Source organism: Calonectris borealis, chromosome 3 (assembly GCF_964195595.1).
Source record: "Calonectris borealis chromosome 3, bCalBor7.hap1.2, whole genome shotgun sequence".
NCBI lineage: Eukaryota > Metazoa > Chordata > Aves > Procellariiformes > Procellariidae > Calonectris > Calonectris borealis.
In genome coordinates, this window is record NC_134314.1 from 51,949,532 (window position 1) to 51,964,402 (window position 14,871).

Consider the following 14,871-nt stretch of genomic DNA (forward strand, 5'->3'; position numbering starts at 1 on the left):
TACATATGGAAGAGGAACAAAGATTAAGTTGTTTCTCTTCTTCTAAATGTCTGTTGACTAACTTTCTGCAGCATATCTGAGTATTTCTAGGTTCAGCTGCTCTTGCATTGTATAGTCTTCAAACACACTTTAGTAAAACGCTATGTAACTAATATAAGAAATATCAAAGGCATGATATTTTACTAGTTTTGTAGTTATTTTTCCTTGTGAGCACTGTATTAAAAACTCAACAAATGACTGGGAATAAGGAACTTAAATTGAGTAACATCTTCCTCTCAATCTTCATCTGTCATTTTAAGCGGAACTTTTCTAGGCTCCTGAGATAATAGCTTTGTGTCATAATGAATTGTAGGCTCATATATAAATTCAAATTGTTTGTTGTCAGGTAATGTTCACAATTTAGCTTCTCAGTTGTCTACTTTATTAAGTGGTCCTAAAATATATCTTTCTTCACTAGATTAGCATTGCTTTTTGTGTTAAACTGTCACTTGTTTTATCAAAACACAAATTAGTAAAGAAATAGCTTGTGTATTAAAAAAACTTAGTCATTATGTTGTGATGATTATATATGCAGTGTCTTCAGAATAATTATTTCTCACTGCAGTTTTTAAACAAGCATGCAATTGTCAGTTGTCAACTTAGTGAAGCCCTGCAGAAACAAGAAGAGGGACATAGATAATGTCATGCATCACTTTTTCTGTAGTATATAATAAACACTTGAGCTGTGAGGAGTGCAAATGTTTTTCCTGAGGTGTAGTTGGCACTGATAATCTTTCTTTTAAAATGCTGACAGCTAGTGAGTTATAGTGTGAGTTGGTATGTGTTGAAAAGAAAACAAGTAACAGCAGTGTGAGTAAAATTGTCTGCTGTGGGAAGAAGGAAAGAGGAGGATAAATCAGTATTATTAACACAAAGCATTAAAAATCCTCAGGACTAAGAACTAATATGTTAAGAAAGGAAGTGTGTGTGTGTTCTAAATTTTCAGGTTGCAAAGTTTGTGGGATCAGTTTTTTTTTACTGGCAATCATGGAAGCTAGAAACATACTGGGGAAAAAAATAAAAGAAAACCAGCATTAAGACTTTCTCAAGTGCTTTCATAACTGTGACTTTAAAAATAAGCATTAAATATTGTGAAAATGAAAATGTGAGCACTGGAAATAGGATTAATGACTTGCTCCCACACCACACACTGAATTCCACAGCTGCCACCCAAATAGTTTCTGTTCTTCTCACCACACTGCAGTTTCAGCTCTCTTCTTTTTCTTCTCAGCTCGTTTTCTCTCTTGGGTAAAAGAGTCAGAAGGAATGAGAGAGTAGTAATTTAACTCTGTGAGAAAGACTTTTGGGGAAAGTGAGTTGGCAAGACTTGCTAAATTCCATGTGTCATAGTCTTAGGTAAGGAGAGGAGTACAGAAGATTGGAAAAGCTAGATCTGCAAGGTAGGACTGGGGAATTCAGCAGTGCTTTTCTACGCATCTGAGGTACATGTTCTGTTGGACTTCACTTGTGGTTGATTTTGGAGCTTACTTGTGTGGAGTAACAGAAAAATCTTTGGTGGCTGCCACATGCCGTGAAAGCTGTCAGAAGTGTTCTTGTAGAGCCTCTATCTTGCAGGATAAGCTTTTCATGCTTCTGTTTCTAGTCAGCATTATAGACTTTTGCCCATCTCCAGAGATCTTTTAACCAGATGCTGTTCCCCTTTCCCAGATCATTATCATCTCTCAGCTTTTCAGGTAAGCTATATAAAGGATGACTTTCTCAGGCTGTGGTTAATGTCATAAGTCACAAGGAGGCCACACTTTTGGAACAGAGAGATTGCCTAAATAGGGCAGTAGCTTCTGTCAATAAGTCGGACGCTACCTGAGCTTAGGTGGCCTTTTGGGGCCCTGCCAGCTTCCATGTAATCTTTTATTAGTGTACAGTTAGGAGTCTTATTTTCAATCCTAAATGCAGAAACACAGGGTGTGATACTAAATTTTGCATAGAAGAAATCTTGTGCCTGTTGTATGGAAAAGTCCCTTTATACTTTAGTGTAGCCTGCTTTTTTAATTAGGGAACGTTTGTTAAGTATCTGACATCACTGGATGCAGCAATTGCCTATTTAGCAAAAGAATAATCACACTGGGTCACATGAAAGGTTCATCCAGCCTACTATCCATACTTGGCAGTGGTGAAAATCAGATGCCTAGAGAGCAGTAAAAACAGAGCAAGCATATATGCTACTTCCTGTGTATACTTACCAAACCTCCAGCTCTTTCCAGTTTGGAAACTTCCTCAGCCAGCTGTGGTTCTCTGTGTATGAAATAAGCCTCAGTTGACGACTTCTCCATGAAATTCTACAGTCACCCCTCTACCCCACATAAACTTCTAACAATTTAAACATCCATTGGCAAGGAGTTGCCATAGCAACTACCCATTGCACAAATAATTCCTTTTGCTTGTTTTGAATTTGGCCTTTACTATCTTTATTTGATACCCTCTGGTTCTTGTATTGAGAAGAAGGTGAATATTTAATTCCGTCATCCATTTCACACCACCCCTGACTTTCTAGGCCTTTATCATATCCTCTTCGAATTACCTCTTTTACAGGCTGAAGAGTCCTTGCTTACTTAGTCCTTTCTAATATAGAGGCTATTCCATACCACTGTGCATCTGTGTTGCTTTTCTCAGAATGTTTTACAATCCTGATTCCTGTATCTTTTTTTTGAGATGAAGAAACCAGAACATGGCAGTTAAGATGTGGCCATATCATAGATTTGCATGCCTGCGTAAGTTTATTTCCCAGTAATTCCCAATATTTTATTCATTTTGACCTCCTGTGAGCATTAAACCCCCATGAGGAATCTGTCATTAACCCCAAGATTGCTCTCCAGGTGGTTATGGTTGGTTCAAAGGCTGCAATTTTATACATGAAGGTATGTCTGCTCAGTGTGTTTTTTCACATGCATCATTTCATGTTTACCTGCATTTAAATTTCCCCTGCTATTTTATTACCGGTTGACTACAAATCCTTTTTCTGCTCTTCAGTCAGCCTTCATCTTTGCTACTTTGAATATCTTAGTGTCATCAGCAAACTCTCCCACATCACTGCTGTCACGTGCTTTTCCGTGTTGTTTTCGGACAAGTTGAACACAATAGGTCCCAGCACAGAACCCTGTGGAATTCCACTGGTCATCTTCCACCATTGCAGGAAGTGCTAATTTACTCTGTTTTCCATCCTCTAATCGTTTATCTATACCAGGACATTGTCCCTTACAGCATGACTGCTTAGTTTCACTAGGATTTTGGTGAGTGACTTTGTCAAAAGTCTCCTGAAAAGCCACATGGATGATATCAGATGGGTCTTCTTTATGCATGTTTGTTTATCCCCTCAAAGAACTCAAGAATTGGGTAAGTCAGAACTTACGAGTCTTAAAGCTGATTGTGTTTATCTGACTGTCCACTAATTTTATTGTTCTTTTTTATGGTCTCTTCTAATTTATCTGGTACAGACACCAGACTTGAATTTCACTTGGATCCTTTTCGTGTTTGTTACCCTTGCAGTCCTTAGGCATCAAGGCAGTTTTGAGAGGTTGCACATCACTGTTAGTAATTAAGCTATTTAATTAATTAGTTCTTTTAGAACTGTTGGGTGATTATCCAGTCCTGGTGATTTGTTAGTTTGTTTTGTCAGTTTGTTCCTTAAAATTGTTTGCGATCACTTCAGTTTTGGACAGATCCTCTGATGAGTCTTCCCCGGAGAAGGCTGTAGCATTGAGATGTCCCCAGTTGCTTTCACAGTGGGCATGAAACAATGCAAAGAACTCATTTAGCTTCTCTGGAATGACATTTTCTTCTCTGAATGCTCCTGTTTTATCCTGATCATCAATTAGTTCTGCAGATTCTGGCAAACCTCCTGGCCCTGATATGTTTGAAAAGATTTGTTATTATTTTTGCATCTCTTGCGTCAGCTAGTAATTATAATTTGCATGCTGCTTTACCTGTTTGATTTAACAATCAGTTTGTCAGAAACAATTTATTAAATGAGGAATAGACTGATGTTGCCTTGTCATCCTCTCTAAGGAGATGTCCGCATTTATCGCGTTCACTGTGCCTGGATCTGCCCAGCTTTCTTCCCAAATACATCTACCAGGTAGTGGGTCCCAAATCAGTTTATAGTCTTCTGTGAGCAAACAGGCTTCTGCTTGTAAGACTTTTTCTTGTCTCCCTCCAAGAAAAAGACTCATTTCCGGGCTGTTGAATGTCCTTTTTGCTCTTAGAATTACTGCAGCGGGGAAGGTTGTCACAGGTGGGGCCTGTAAATGCAGAGAATTTCTCCACTTCGTTTCTGGCTTTATTTATTAGGCGAAGGCTTATCTGCGTGCAGTGACTGGCCTTCCTGGCTGTTTTTTTGGCTGGCTTATGGAGAATACTGTGACGAGCTCCCAGGAATCCACTATCTGTCTGTTTCAGTCAGTCATGTAACGTAAGTCATGTAATATCCCAAAGCAACCACAGGCTCTTAACAATAGAGTCTAATGCTGCAGCTGTCTTTAGCTCAGATATACATGTTTGCATCTTAAATGCTTTGAGAGTGCTATTGGTACTCTGCTTAGTGGCATCATAGTCTTATGAGATACCAAAGATTTTTTAAATTATTATTTTTATTGGGGGTGGTGGTGTGTTTCTGTATCCATAGCTTGCCTCTGAAGAAATGGTCATCAGTGCTGACATAAGTGTTCTTTGTGTTTCGGTTACTCACTTTTCCCCTCTGGGCCATCCCTCATTTGGCCTGAGGACAGCTGTTTGTGTGACAGTGTGATACATCATGTCACAGAACTCGCCCAGCTTCTAACAGCCTTAAAATTGAAAAAAAAAGAACCCCAATCCTTTGCTGGGTTATCACCTGCATTGGTTTCCAGTCTAATTTGTTGAACAGCCACACAAATAGTTCCTTGTTCACAAACACTGAGGAAACAATAGAGGAGAGGAACCAAACTGTGAATGGAAAGGAGAGCGGGTGCTGTTTATGCCACCACTTCTGCTGAAATGCTTGTGAAGGTAACCCTACAAAGAACTTACATAGATAATGTGGTTCTTTTCTCCTATGTTTACAAATACATATTTTCAGTTGTATTCCTCCTCCCTCTAGCCCAAAATTATAATAGTGCCTTGGACAATTAAAAAAGCTATGAAGGGAATACAGTAATTGACCATTAAAGAACAAAAATATGTGTTTTGTGTCTGCACATGCATATTCATAACTGATCATTCATTCTCTCTGAATTAATATTTTTTTCAGGAAGGAAGTATCCATTTTAGGATAAATATTCTGACAACTCTGAAGGAATTTCCCTGCTGATAAATCTGAATAACCACAGAAGGTCACCCTTTCCCTACAGTATGATTTCTGACAGTATGCTGAGCTGATAGTGTATTTGCATCTTCCTAGTACTTTGGTTGTGATTTTTTTTTCCTTTTTTTTTGTCTGAAAGAAAAGGCAAAAGTGGTAAGGAAAGTGCAGAATATGTGATATGTACTCTGAATCTAAAATGATCAGGAATGTAGAGCTCAAAGTTTGTAGTCAGCCAGCCTTCATTGGCATATATCACGTAGAAACTTGCTGTTCTGGTGTGTCAAAAGATACAAGAGAATGAATGTAAGTACCAAATAGGTAAACATCAGAATATCAAATAAGAATAATAAGAAGATACTACTGCTTGGTGTGACAGACACTGTCACTTAAATATTTTGCTTTAGTTTTTGGTATTAATTTCTACAAAAGATGCTGAAAGCTTGGGAACAGCTCTGAAAAGAGCTAAAAGAATTATTAGAGTTAAAAAAAACCCCCAAGGTGAAACAAATTAATTTACCAATAACAAAGGTCAGACCATTAGTAAGTTGCTTATTAATTAATCTGCACAAGGAAGAAATTTCTGTTAGTAGACCATCCTTTAACCTAGGAAAAAAGAGATAATGAGGAATAGTGGCTGAAGCTGTACAAATTTAAACTAGTAATAAGAATAAAGATTTTAACCAGGGGCATCACTAATCATTGGACCAATACCGTGGGGGATATAGTTTTCAACTTTTTTTTCAATTTGTGATTTCTGAAATGTTTTTGTTAAGAGACTATACACTGCTTTTCATCAAATGTTGTTCTGGTGACAACGTGCTTGCTTTTCTTTGTTACCTTTCCCAGATCTCCAGATGTCCACAAACAAACCTAAGGACATGAGGCCTTCATTGCTAAAAGTCACTAAGTGCAAATGAACCCTTTTCTGAAAAGTTTACATGAACAGATCAGATTTTTGGGTGTAGAAATTATTGGGTAGGGTCCCATGGCATGTGATACACAGAAATATAACTACATTCTTCTAATGGCCTCTCCTTCTCCTCAAATGCATTCATATTTGTGGGGGAAGGAGGTTCCCTCTTTACTGACAAAGTACTCCGTGCTATCACACAAAGCTGCTCCTCTCTGCTTCTTATTTCAGGTCCCTCAATCAAGACCTTCTTAATTTGCTTTTGATACTTCCAGGGTATTCTATCCCCCCCTCCTTTTTTCTTCTTTAAATCGAGTTTCATTTTGGGTCAGTTGTTATTTCTGGGTTTGACCAGGAATTTTCACACCCAGAATGTCACTTCAAGATGAATACTTACTGTGCTTGGAAGAGATTAGCTCCAGGATGGCATAACTACTGTTATTTTGTCTACAAGTAGATTATCAGATCCTGCAAAGAAAACTCTCAAATTTTCTCTTCAAGGTACATAATAAAGCAGAAATAGAAATTTTGAAATGAAGTGTAAGTTAGATTTGAATGAGAAGCAGTTCATACTGCTGGGCAGGTGGTAGAATTTTGACGACCTCCATTGAAGTTTGTGTAACATGGAAAGCACATTTCATTTACAGCTGGAGGTTCAATAGGAACTCAGCTGCTGGCATCTGAACTTTTGTTTCATACTACCCCTCCCCTTCTGAAGGGCCAGACACAAAATAGACTAACAACAGGTACTTGGCCAACGGGTACAAACTCTAGAATGGACTCCCCTCCCTTATTTATCTTGTTTTATTTAGAAATTACTGACCTAATTGGCTTTCCTTTCCTGCTGGTAAGTAAACCTGTAGTATTTGTACCTTTGTTCATCATGCTTTACACTGAAAGGCAGGTACACTTTTAATTGCCAAGATAAACTGCTGTCAAGTTCTGTGACTCAGCGAGTACATTGGGTACCTTTGCTACTAGGCAGTGCAAGAAGTAGATAAGCAAAGAAATCTTTCATATGAGTGATCAAATGTATATGTTCTAGTTGTCAGAAAAGCAAGAGTTAAATGCTGATGGAGTATGTGGTGCCATTACCGCTTTAAAACCAAAAATATCACAGTTTCTTCACAGATCGGAAGCAAAGAAAAAAATCAGTTCTCCTCCTCAAGCTTTTCTTGATATGTTTCTTCAAATTTGTTTGTGTAAGTGAAGCTGTGTGGTCTCATATATAACCTTCCAGTCAGGTTTGGGTATACTCTCTGGACAGCATGTCTCACATGAATGCCTCGGTATAAAAAGATGAAATAACTGAGTGTAACTTCTATCTTTAATCTAATTTGTCTTTAGTGTCATACATGTTAAAACCCCCATATTGTATAAATTAATCTGATAAATGTAATTTTTCTGTAAGTGTGCAAGAATATCTGAAATTCCATATGCAGTTAATAGTCCAAACATTTGGAGATGCGTAATAATCTCATTTATTATACTGATTTTTTTTGTTATGTACAGAAAGGCCCATGGGCCTTGTACAGGTTTGGTCTTGCAAGCAGTTTCAAAATGCCATTCATCTTTACATGTATTTCTTTACACAGCAATTCTAAGATGGTGTTTCTTACTTGTGCAGTGCTTATCCCATAAGCATTTTAAAAAATATAGCCAAAAATAATACAAACCCTTGAGTATTATACTGCTCAGGAGAAGTTGTAGCAGCTTTTCTCTTTGACTCTGCTAGTTAAATTTTCTCTGGAAGATAATGAAGCTTCGGTAATATGCTATTAAAACCGGATGTGCTTAGCTAAAAAGAAGTATTTTGTAAGTTTGTTTTGCTAGCCTGTAGGTGGAAAGCACAGTTGAGATCACACTTCTCAAAATATCAGTTGATTGCTGTACAGTACCTGTTTGTCTGTTTTCTGATTGGGTAGAGCTGTTGCTGGGCTGATACTGTTTTGACCAAAATTAGAAAGTCAATATAAACGAGTCAAACTAGACTGCCTGCTTTTTTCAGTTCTCTCTTCTGATTCATCAGTTGTTTGTTTCAAATTCTTACAGCCTTTGTGAATTGGGGGTTGTGCCAGCAAAGGTGAAAGCTCTTAGTGGTTAGTCAGTAAGAATGTTCATAAATATGTGTCTTGATGACATTTAGATGCTAGCAAAAATATGATGCCTAGTTAAAAAAAAGTGGAAGTGGGTCCTGTGGAGTGATCATATTAAATACATGGATGCGAGAACCTATTCCTCACTTAGGAGACTGCCTGCTTCTCATATTCATATCAAGAAGATAGCATTCATCTTCTTGACCTTAAGAGGATATTATTGCCAATGTCTTGTGGCAGAGGCTTAAGACCTGAAACTTATTGATGAAGGCATGTATGAAAGAAGGATTCACTGCTTACACATCTTTTTTCCTTCAGTATTAGTATGTATACTCTAACAAGTTGGACTGTGCCTGGTTAACTTATGTTATTAATACCAGGGAGGATTAGAATACCTGTGAATATAACTATTATATTTGAAGAAAAACAGCATGTAAATCGTTTAACAAAATTCTAGGTTAGTGCAAGTACAGCAGCTTAGCAGCTAAGGGTAGATGGCTGTGCTGTACTTGAAGAAATGCTGTTACTTTACCTGTACTGTTAAGATGAAGCTATGGACTTTTCTTTTTGGAAATGAGTAGGTTTTGATGCAAGTGACAGAAGCAAATGTTTTAATTAGTTTATACTTGAGTTAGTTCAGACTTTCAGAATTTTTTTTTTCTTCTTCCATAGAAGTGGGTAAGAAAAAGATGGGGATGTTGTTGAATGCCATTCAGTTAAGATCCGCTAGTCTTGCCAATAAAAGGCTATTTCTCAGTTTGTCCAAAATGAAGCAATAAGAGATGTAATTCTATATCCCACTGAAGGGCAGGGATTGAAAGTGCTTTAAGAGAGCAACTTGGTTAAATCATAAGATCTCAAGATACTGTATAAAAATAGAAAGTAGGTCTCATTTAGCAATGATAAGAATAAAAGGGTAGCAAGAACACATAAAATCAAAATCAGAAAACAACAAGGCACAAAATGAGATGCAACTAGAAAGGGACATAAAAAGAAACAAGAAAACTTTCTGTAGTACATTAATAGTGAGAAGATAGTAAGGAAATAATTGCTGCAGTGTTCAGAAGAAGATGAGTATTATTGACAGATGCCACTGTGCATAGTGAAGTGTGGAATGCCTTTTTTTGATTCTTTTTCTGAAAGGGTAAAGTATGATGAAATGATTAATCTCTACTTCAGCCTGAGTTCCTTTATCACTAAAAAATGAGCTGGAGCATATGTAAGTGTGTTCAAACCAGCTAGGCCTGATGAAATTTACCCTTTGGTGCTTACAAAAGGACAGAAAGGGTAATGTCTCTGGGATTCTTGAAAAGTTATGTAGGATTGCAAGGTTGTAGGGCACCTGTCTTTAAAAGGAGAAAAAGGAGGAATTGGGGAATAACAGACCGTTCAGTTTAGATTTCATTTCTGGTAAAAATCTGGAACAAATAATTCAGCTATCTGTAAGCAATTGGACTTAACAAGGAAATGAGCAAGCGCTATCATGGATTTAACAGTAACAAATCAAGGGGAAGTAATTTAACCTCTACCATGGGTAACAGGCCTAGAGAAGAAGAGAAGGTGGTGGTCTTTGGCCATCACAACTGACACTTGCTTATCTGAAAGATTAGTAAGCTGTGGCCCTTATGATTATTCTAATATGAAGTGCTGTTTTGAGATGTTTTAAGATTACTGTAGGCCTGGTAAAAATAGATGACCTATACTAAGTATATCCCATTAGTAATTACCCCAATGCTATACTAGTTCTGTCAGGTGTTTTTGATTTCTTCTGTAAACCAGGTTATGAAAAATAGTAGCATAAAAATTATTTCTAGTTGCTGTATTTGGCATTCCTTCCGTTGTTCTGGACCTGCTATTAACTGAATTGTGAAGCAAATTAAGTATTATCTTCTGTTTAAACAGCTAATAGCTTCTGTTGTTTTCCATGTAATATGGTTTATTTATTTTATTGCAGGATTTGGTTATCCGTATCCTCTTCGTTCTTGGTAATTTAACAGCAAAGAATAACCAGGCCCGTGAGCAATTTTTTAAAGAAAAAGAAAGTGTTAACACCTTGATATCATTATTCCAAACCTACTATGAACTTGATTTGAATGCACAGAAATGGTACCATGAAAGAGGAGGGGAAGGAAAAAACCTCCCAAAGCATCCTTCAGAAGCAGAAGATGTTCTGATAAAACTGATAAGAGTGCTGGCCAATCTCTCCATTCATCCCAGCGTAGGAGCAGCTCTGGCAACTGCCCATTGTGTTGTAGATTTACTTGTTACAGTACTAGGTAATAAAATCTATGTTGTGTTTGTTATCTTTGTTCAGTATGTAAGGAGAGTTTAGGATTTTTCTACTTGACCTTCTTATCTAAGTTGAGCCATAACTAAATCGGTTCCATTGCTAAAATAACAAAAGTCAATCTGCTGATATTCATCAACTTTTATGTAGAAAGCCTGTTTGAGACAGTGGAAGCATTGCTGCTTTGGTACTGACTTTTCAGTGTCTGGGGAAAGATGTTGTAGAAGTGTTTAATTCAGTGATCAGATTTGCAGATATGATCATTAAGGATAAGCAAACAACTTTTATTTTAAATACATCTCACTGAGAGTTCATGTATAAGTGAAGTCTGTTCTTAGCAGGTGCTACGTAGATATGTTTGGTGATTTTTTTTTTTTTTTTTTTTTTTAAGGTTTGCAGTTGCAGGTTTTGTGACTGTTCTGGATTAAGTATTCTTTTTGTTCCCTGCACCCATAACTTTCAACCTCCTCAAAAAATTTCCTCTTATTTTTCCTTCTTTTTCAGATTTCCAATCTTTATCTCTTTCAGGTGGAAGAGAATGTCCCTTTCCCTCCAAACAGAGGCTTAGGACTGCAGTTCCTTTACCACTTACTGATCCCTTTGTAAATCTAATTACAGGCTAGGACTGGGCAGTCTGTTCTTCCCGTAACAGAGTTTAGCAGTGACAGGATATATCTCAAAGAACTCAGTATATTTTAGTGTGTGTGATGAGAACATTAGATATTATGTAAAGACAATCAACTTGATTATATGCTAGTTTACCAGTCTTACCCACCAGCCATGGGGGATTAGAGAAGGCAGACTCAAAACTTCGTCTGTTCTGTCTTAAGCCCTGTAGGAGCTTCCTGGGTTGGAACTGTCTTAAGCATTGTGTAAGCGCTTTTGAGCCTCAAAGCTTCTCTCTGCCACCCTCCCCTCCTATTGAGCACTGTATCGGGTAGTTTACTACAAGATGTTCTCTCTCCCTATGAACTTACTTCTCTTTTATTTCATTCACTCTTGGTTTCTGAGCCAGAAATATCAGATAAATTGGTATACACAACTTTCAGACTTGCTGGTGTAATTTTACACTGGTTAACATTCTGTCAGGAACTCTAAGAGAGAGAATCTTTCAAATATTGTTAAAGAAGTCTTTTTTTTTTTTTTTCTTTCAATTTTTCATGGTACCTGACATTTCAGTATAATAGTCCTTGTTATTTCACACGGGCCTATTTCTGCATGTGGGTTCTCCTCAGTTCCATCTTAAAACAGCAAATAGGATCTGTAAAATGTCTTAACTAACTAGATTTTAAACCATGTTGCCTTAGTCATAATGTTTTCTGTAGATGAAGAGTGGGAAAGAGTGACTTTGTATTGCCATTTTTGGATCAGCTGTTCCTGTTAGTTCTGCCATGTTACTGAAAAACAGAATAGTTGTCTGTAATAGTGGCCATGTAAACTATGATTCAGTTTGCTTCTGAGATATAATTCACTGCTAAGTTAGACTCATGTGCACGTGTGTATCTACATATGCATATGTTTTGTTTTTGTTTTTTTTTACTATCAGAATACAAGTCAGTTGATGACTGTGAGGAGTTGGTCATCAATGCTGCAACAACAATCAACAATTTATCCTTCTACAAAGTGAAGAGTTCTGCTGTTCAAGACAAGAAGCTACACATTGCTGAAAGTAAGGACTTCTAAACTAGTACTTTTCGCATAGCTTTTTGAAAGTGGAAGTTATTCATGGTATATTTTGACACTACAGAAAATAAAGACACAGATAGTGTTTTGTGGTATCATATTGCAGGAATATAAAGTTCATAGGGCTAAGTTCTTCCCATAATGATATCTCATTTTTTTGGAACATAATTCTGTGAGTTATGTGAAAGTAGTTAGGTTGTTGACAAAACCCCTTCTTTTCCTCCCCAAAGGAATTTGCCATATTGTTTTCTGTTTAGCAATTTTTGCTAGACTTGTTCAAAATCCATGTGCCTGAGCCAAAATAATCATGTTGCTTTTTACTTCTAATCAGAGTATGGTAAGAAAGTTTTTTTTCTTCTTAGTACCTTCTAGACCTGCAAAATCTGATTTACATCTGTTTCTGGCTTATATATCCATTGGAGTATACGAGTTGTGTGAGTGTGATTCTCTCCCCTCTGACAGCATGGGCAATAGTCATATTTTAGTGATGTGTAGGAACTGCATCTGTGTTCTGGGACTCATTGTATTAATGTTATACAAAAGGTAGAGAGTCTACGTCTTGCATACCTTTCTCTCTAAATAGACAATACATGGGGGAGGGATGGAGCCTGAAGTTCACACAACAGGTAGAAAGAGGAGTAGGAAAAAATATTCTGGCTGTCAGCCTAGTGCCCTGACTGGTAGACATCATATTCTCTCTAGGTGACACTTCTGCTGTTCTGTCACGAGTCATTTTATCACCCATAAGCCAGCTGTTTCTTATGGCTAGTTGGAGAAATGTGGAAACAAATGACTTCTCTGCTATCCCATTCGCTCTTCCTCTCCTGTTTTTATTGTTAGCATGTGAAACCAGTCCCATCACCTTTCCTCTGCCTGAACTGAGGAGAGAGAAAACCTTTTGATGAAGGACCAGCAGGCTTCCTCCTCCAGGAGACATTTCGAGAATACTTGCTGTTTGATACAAGTGGTGGATCCCAAAGACAAAAAATAATCATTTCAGATGCCTCTTTAAGACAAGTTCAAGGCATGCTCAGTAACATTCAAAGATGGAAGTCATGGGAACGAAGCCAACCTCTTTTCTGTACTTTTTTTCTCTCGCTTTTCTGTGGTAGAAGGGTTAAGGGTTGACTGATTTGAGTCCTTTATATGATGGACTCATTTCAGTGGTGTACTTCATATTCATAGAAGACTGATAAATGTAACTTCTGTAACATTGCTCCTTTGCTGTGCACCAAAAACCTACATGATGATAGCTCTTCCTAGGAAGTGCTGAAGGTCTCATTCTATCTGCTGAAGTTACACGCTAATCACATGTGAAACTGCTAAGCAGGAAAGCAGCAAGCAAGTAAATGCTTCAGACCAGGGGCAGTATTAAGTAACTGCTCAGAGAAAATGTGTTTGCTTGTTGTAGCAGCACTGAGAGAAAATAGAGCTAATGTCAGAAAATAATTTGAGTTTTAGGGGACATCCCACCATAAGACCATCTGTTCAGGATCTAAATCAATTCTCTTGTCTATTACAACATTTTTTTCTTTTTTGTCTTCCTGGACTTTCACGTGAGCTCACTTAAAACTATAGCAAAACTGGCTCCCATTATTACAACTGTGCTTAGGCTATCTTCATAACTCCTCATTGGTTCCTTTGCGTTTAGCCCCATCTTGGAGCTCTTTGTCTCATCTTCGAAGCCCTACACAATTTAGCTCTTGTTCTACCATCAGCTTTCCCCCTTCACTGCAACCAGACAGATAGATAACTCTTCCCATTTATTACATTTATTGCTGTTGCTGTTTGCATTCTGGTATTTATTGATAAAAAGCCAAGCACATGCTTGTGATATACAAATAATTGTTTTCATGTCATTTCTCTGCAAACCAATAGTCCTTTTAAAGCTGTTAATGAGCAACAATATGGATGGAGTTGTGGAGGCTGTCAGAGTCTTTGGCAATCTTTCCCAGTATCATGAGATCTGTGACTTCATCATACAGAAAAAGAGTGAGTTACTTTTGCATTTGTAGGAGTCCTGTTTTTAAATGTCCATAGTTCTAAAAAGGAGAGACTGTTAATAAGCTGTCTCAGTTAAAGGGAGCAATCTTCTCTGATGTTTTGCAAATTAGGCAAATGTTAGAATTCAATAGTAGTCATTATAAGCACCATTTTATTTCAATTTCATTAAAATGGAAATACTGCAGTAGGAAAAATGTGGCATGGTGTGCCTTCACAAGGCAAATACTATAAAAACTCTGTTTTTCCTAAAGATTGTAATTTTGAAATTTCCCTTCACTCCTTCAATTTCTCAAGTCCTACAGGTTGGTAGTGATATGATACGATACGATATAAAATGAAAATCCAACTTAATTCTCATTTAGGTTCATAATCACAAGGTTTTTTACTCCCATGTTCAACAGCTTGTTAGCGCTTTGTAACATGCATTTAAGATGTTTGACTACCTCAATAAAGAGGCCTCCTATTTGCCTCTGGGTGAAGTAGGATACAAGTCTTCTCAAGTCCTTTTGCTTTGGGTGTCTAAGGAGCTTTGGAAAAAACGGCAACTCCTTGCTAT

General features: G+C 37.4%; 1 protein-coding gene across 1 annotated transcript in view; it reads left to right on the plus strand.

Moving 5' to 3' along the window:
• The window catches only part of ARMC2 (armadillo repeat containing 2), a 67,530-nt gene that overhangs the window by 44,361 nt on the left and 8,298 nt on the right, over positions 1 to 14,871 (plus strand). Inside the window, exons 14-16 of the mRNA XM_075145632.1 lie at positions 10,296 to 10,617; positions 12,175 to 12,297; positions 14,190 to 14,303. Coding sequence (XP_075001733.1) covers positions 10,296 to 10,617; positions 12,175 to 12,297; positions 14,190 to 14,303 — 559 coding nt within the window. The remainder of the gene's footprint in view (positions 1 to 10,295; positions 10,618 to 12,174; positions 12,298 to 14,189; positions 14,304 to 14,871) is intronic.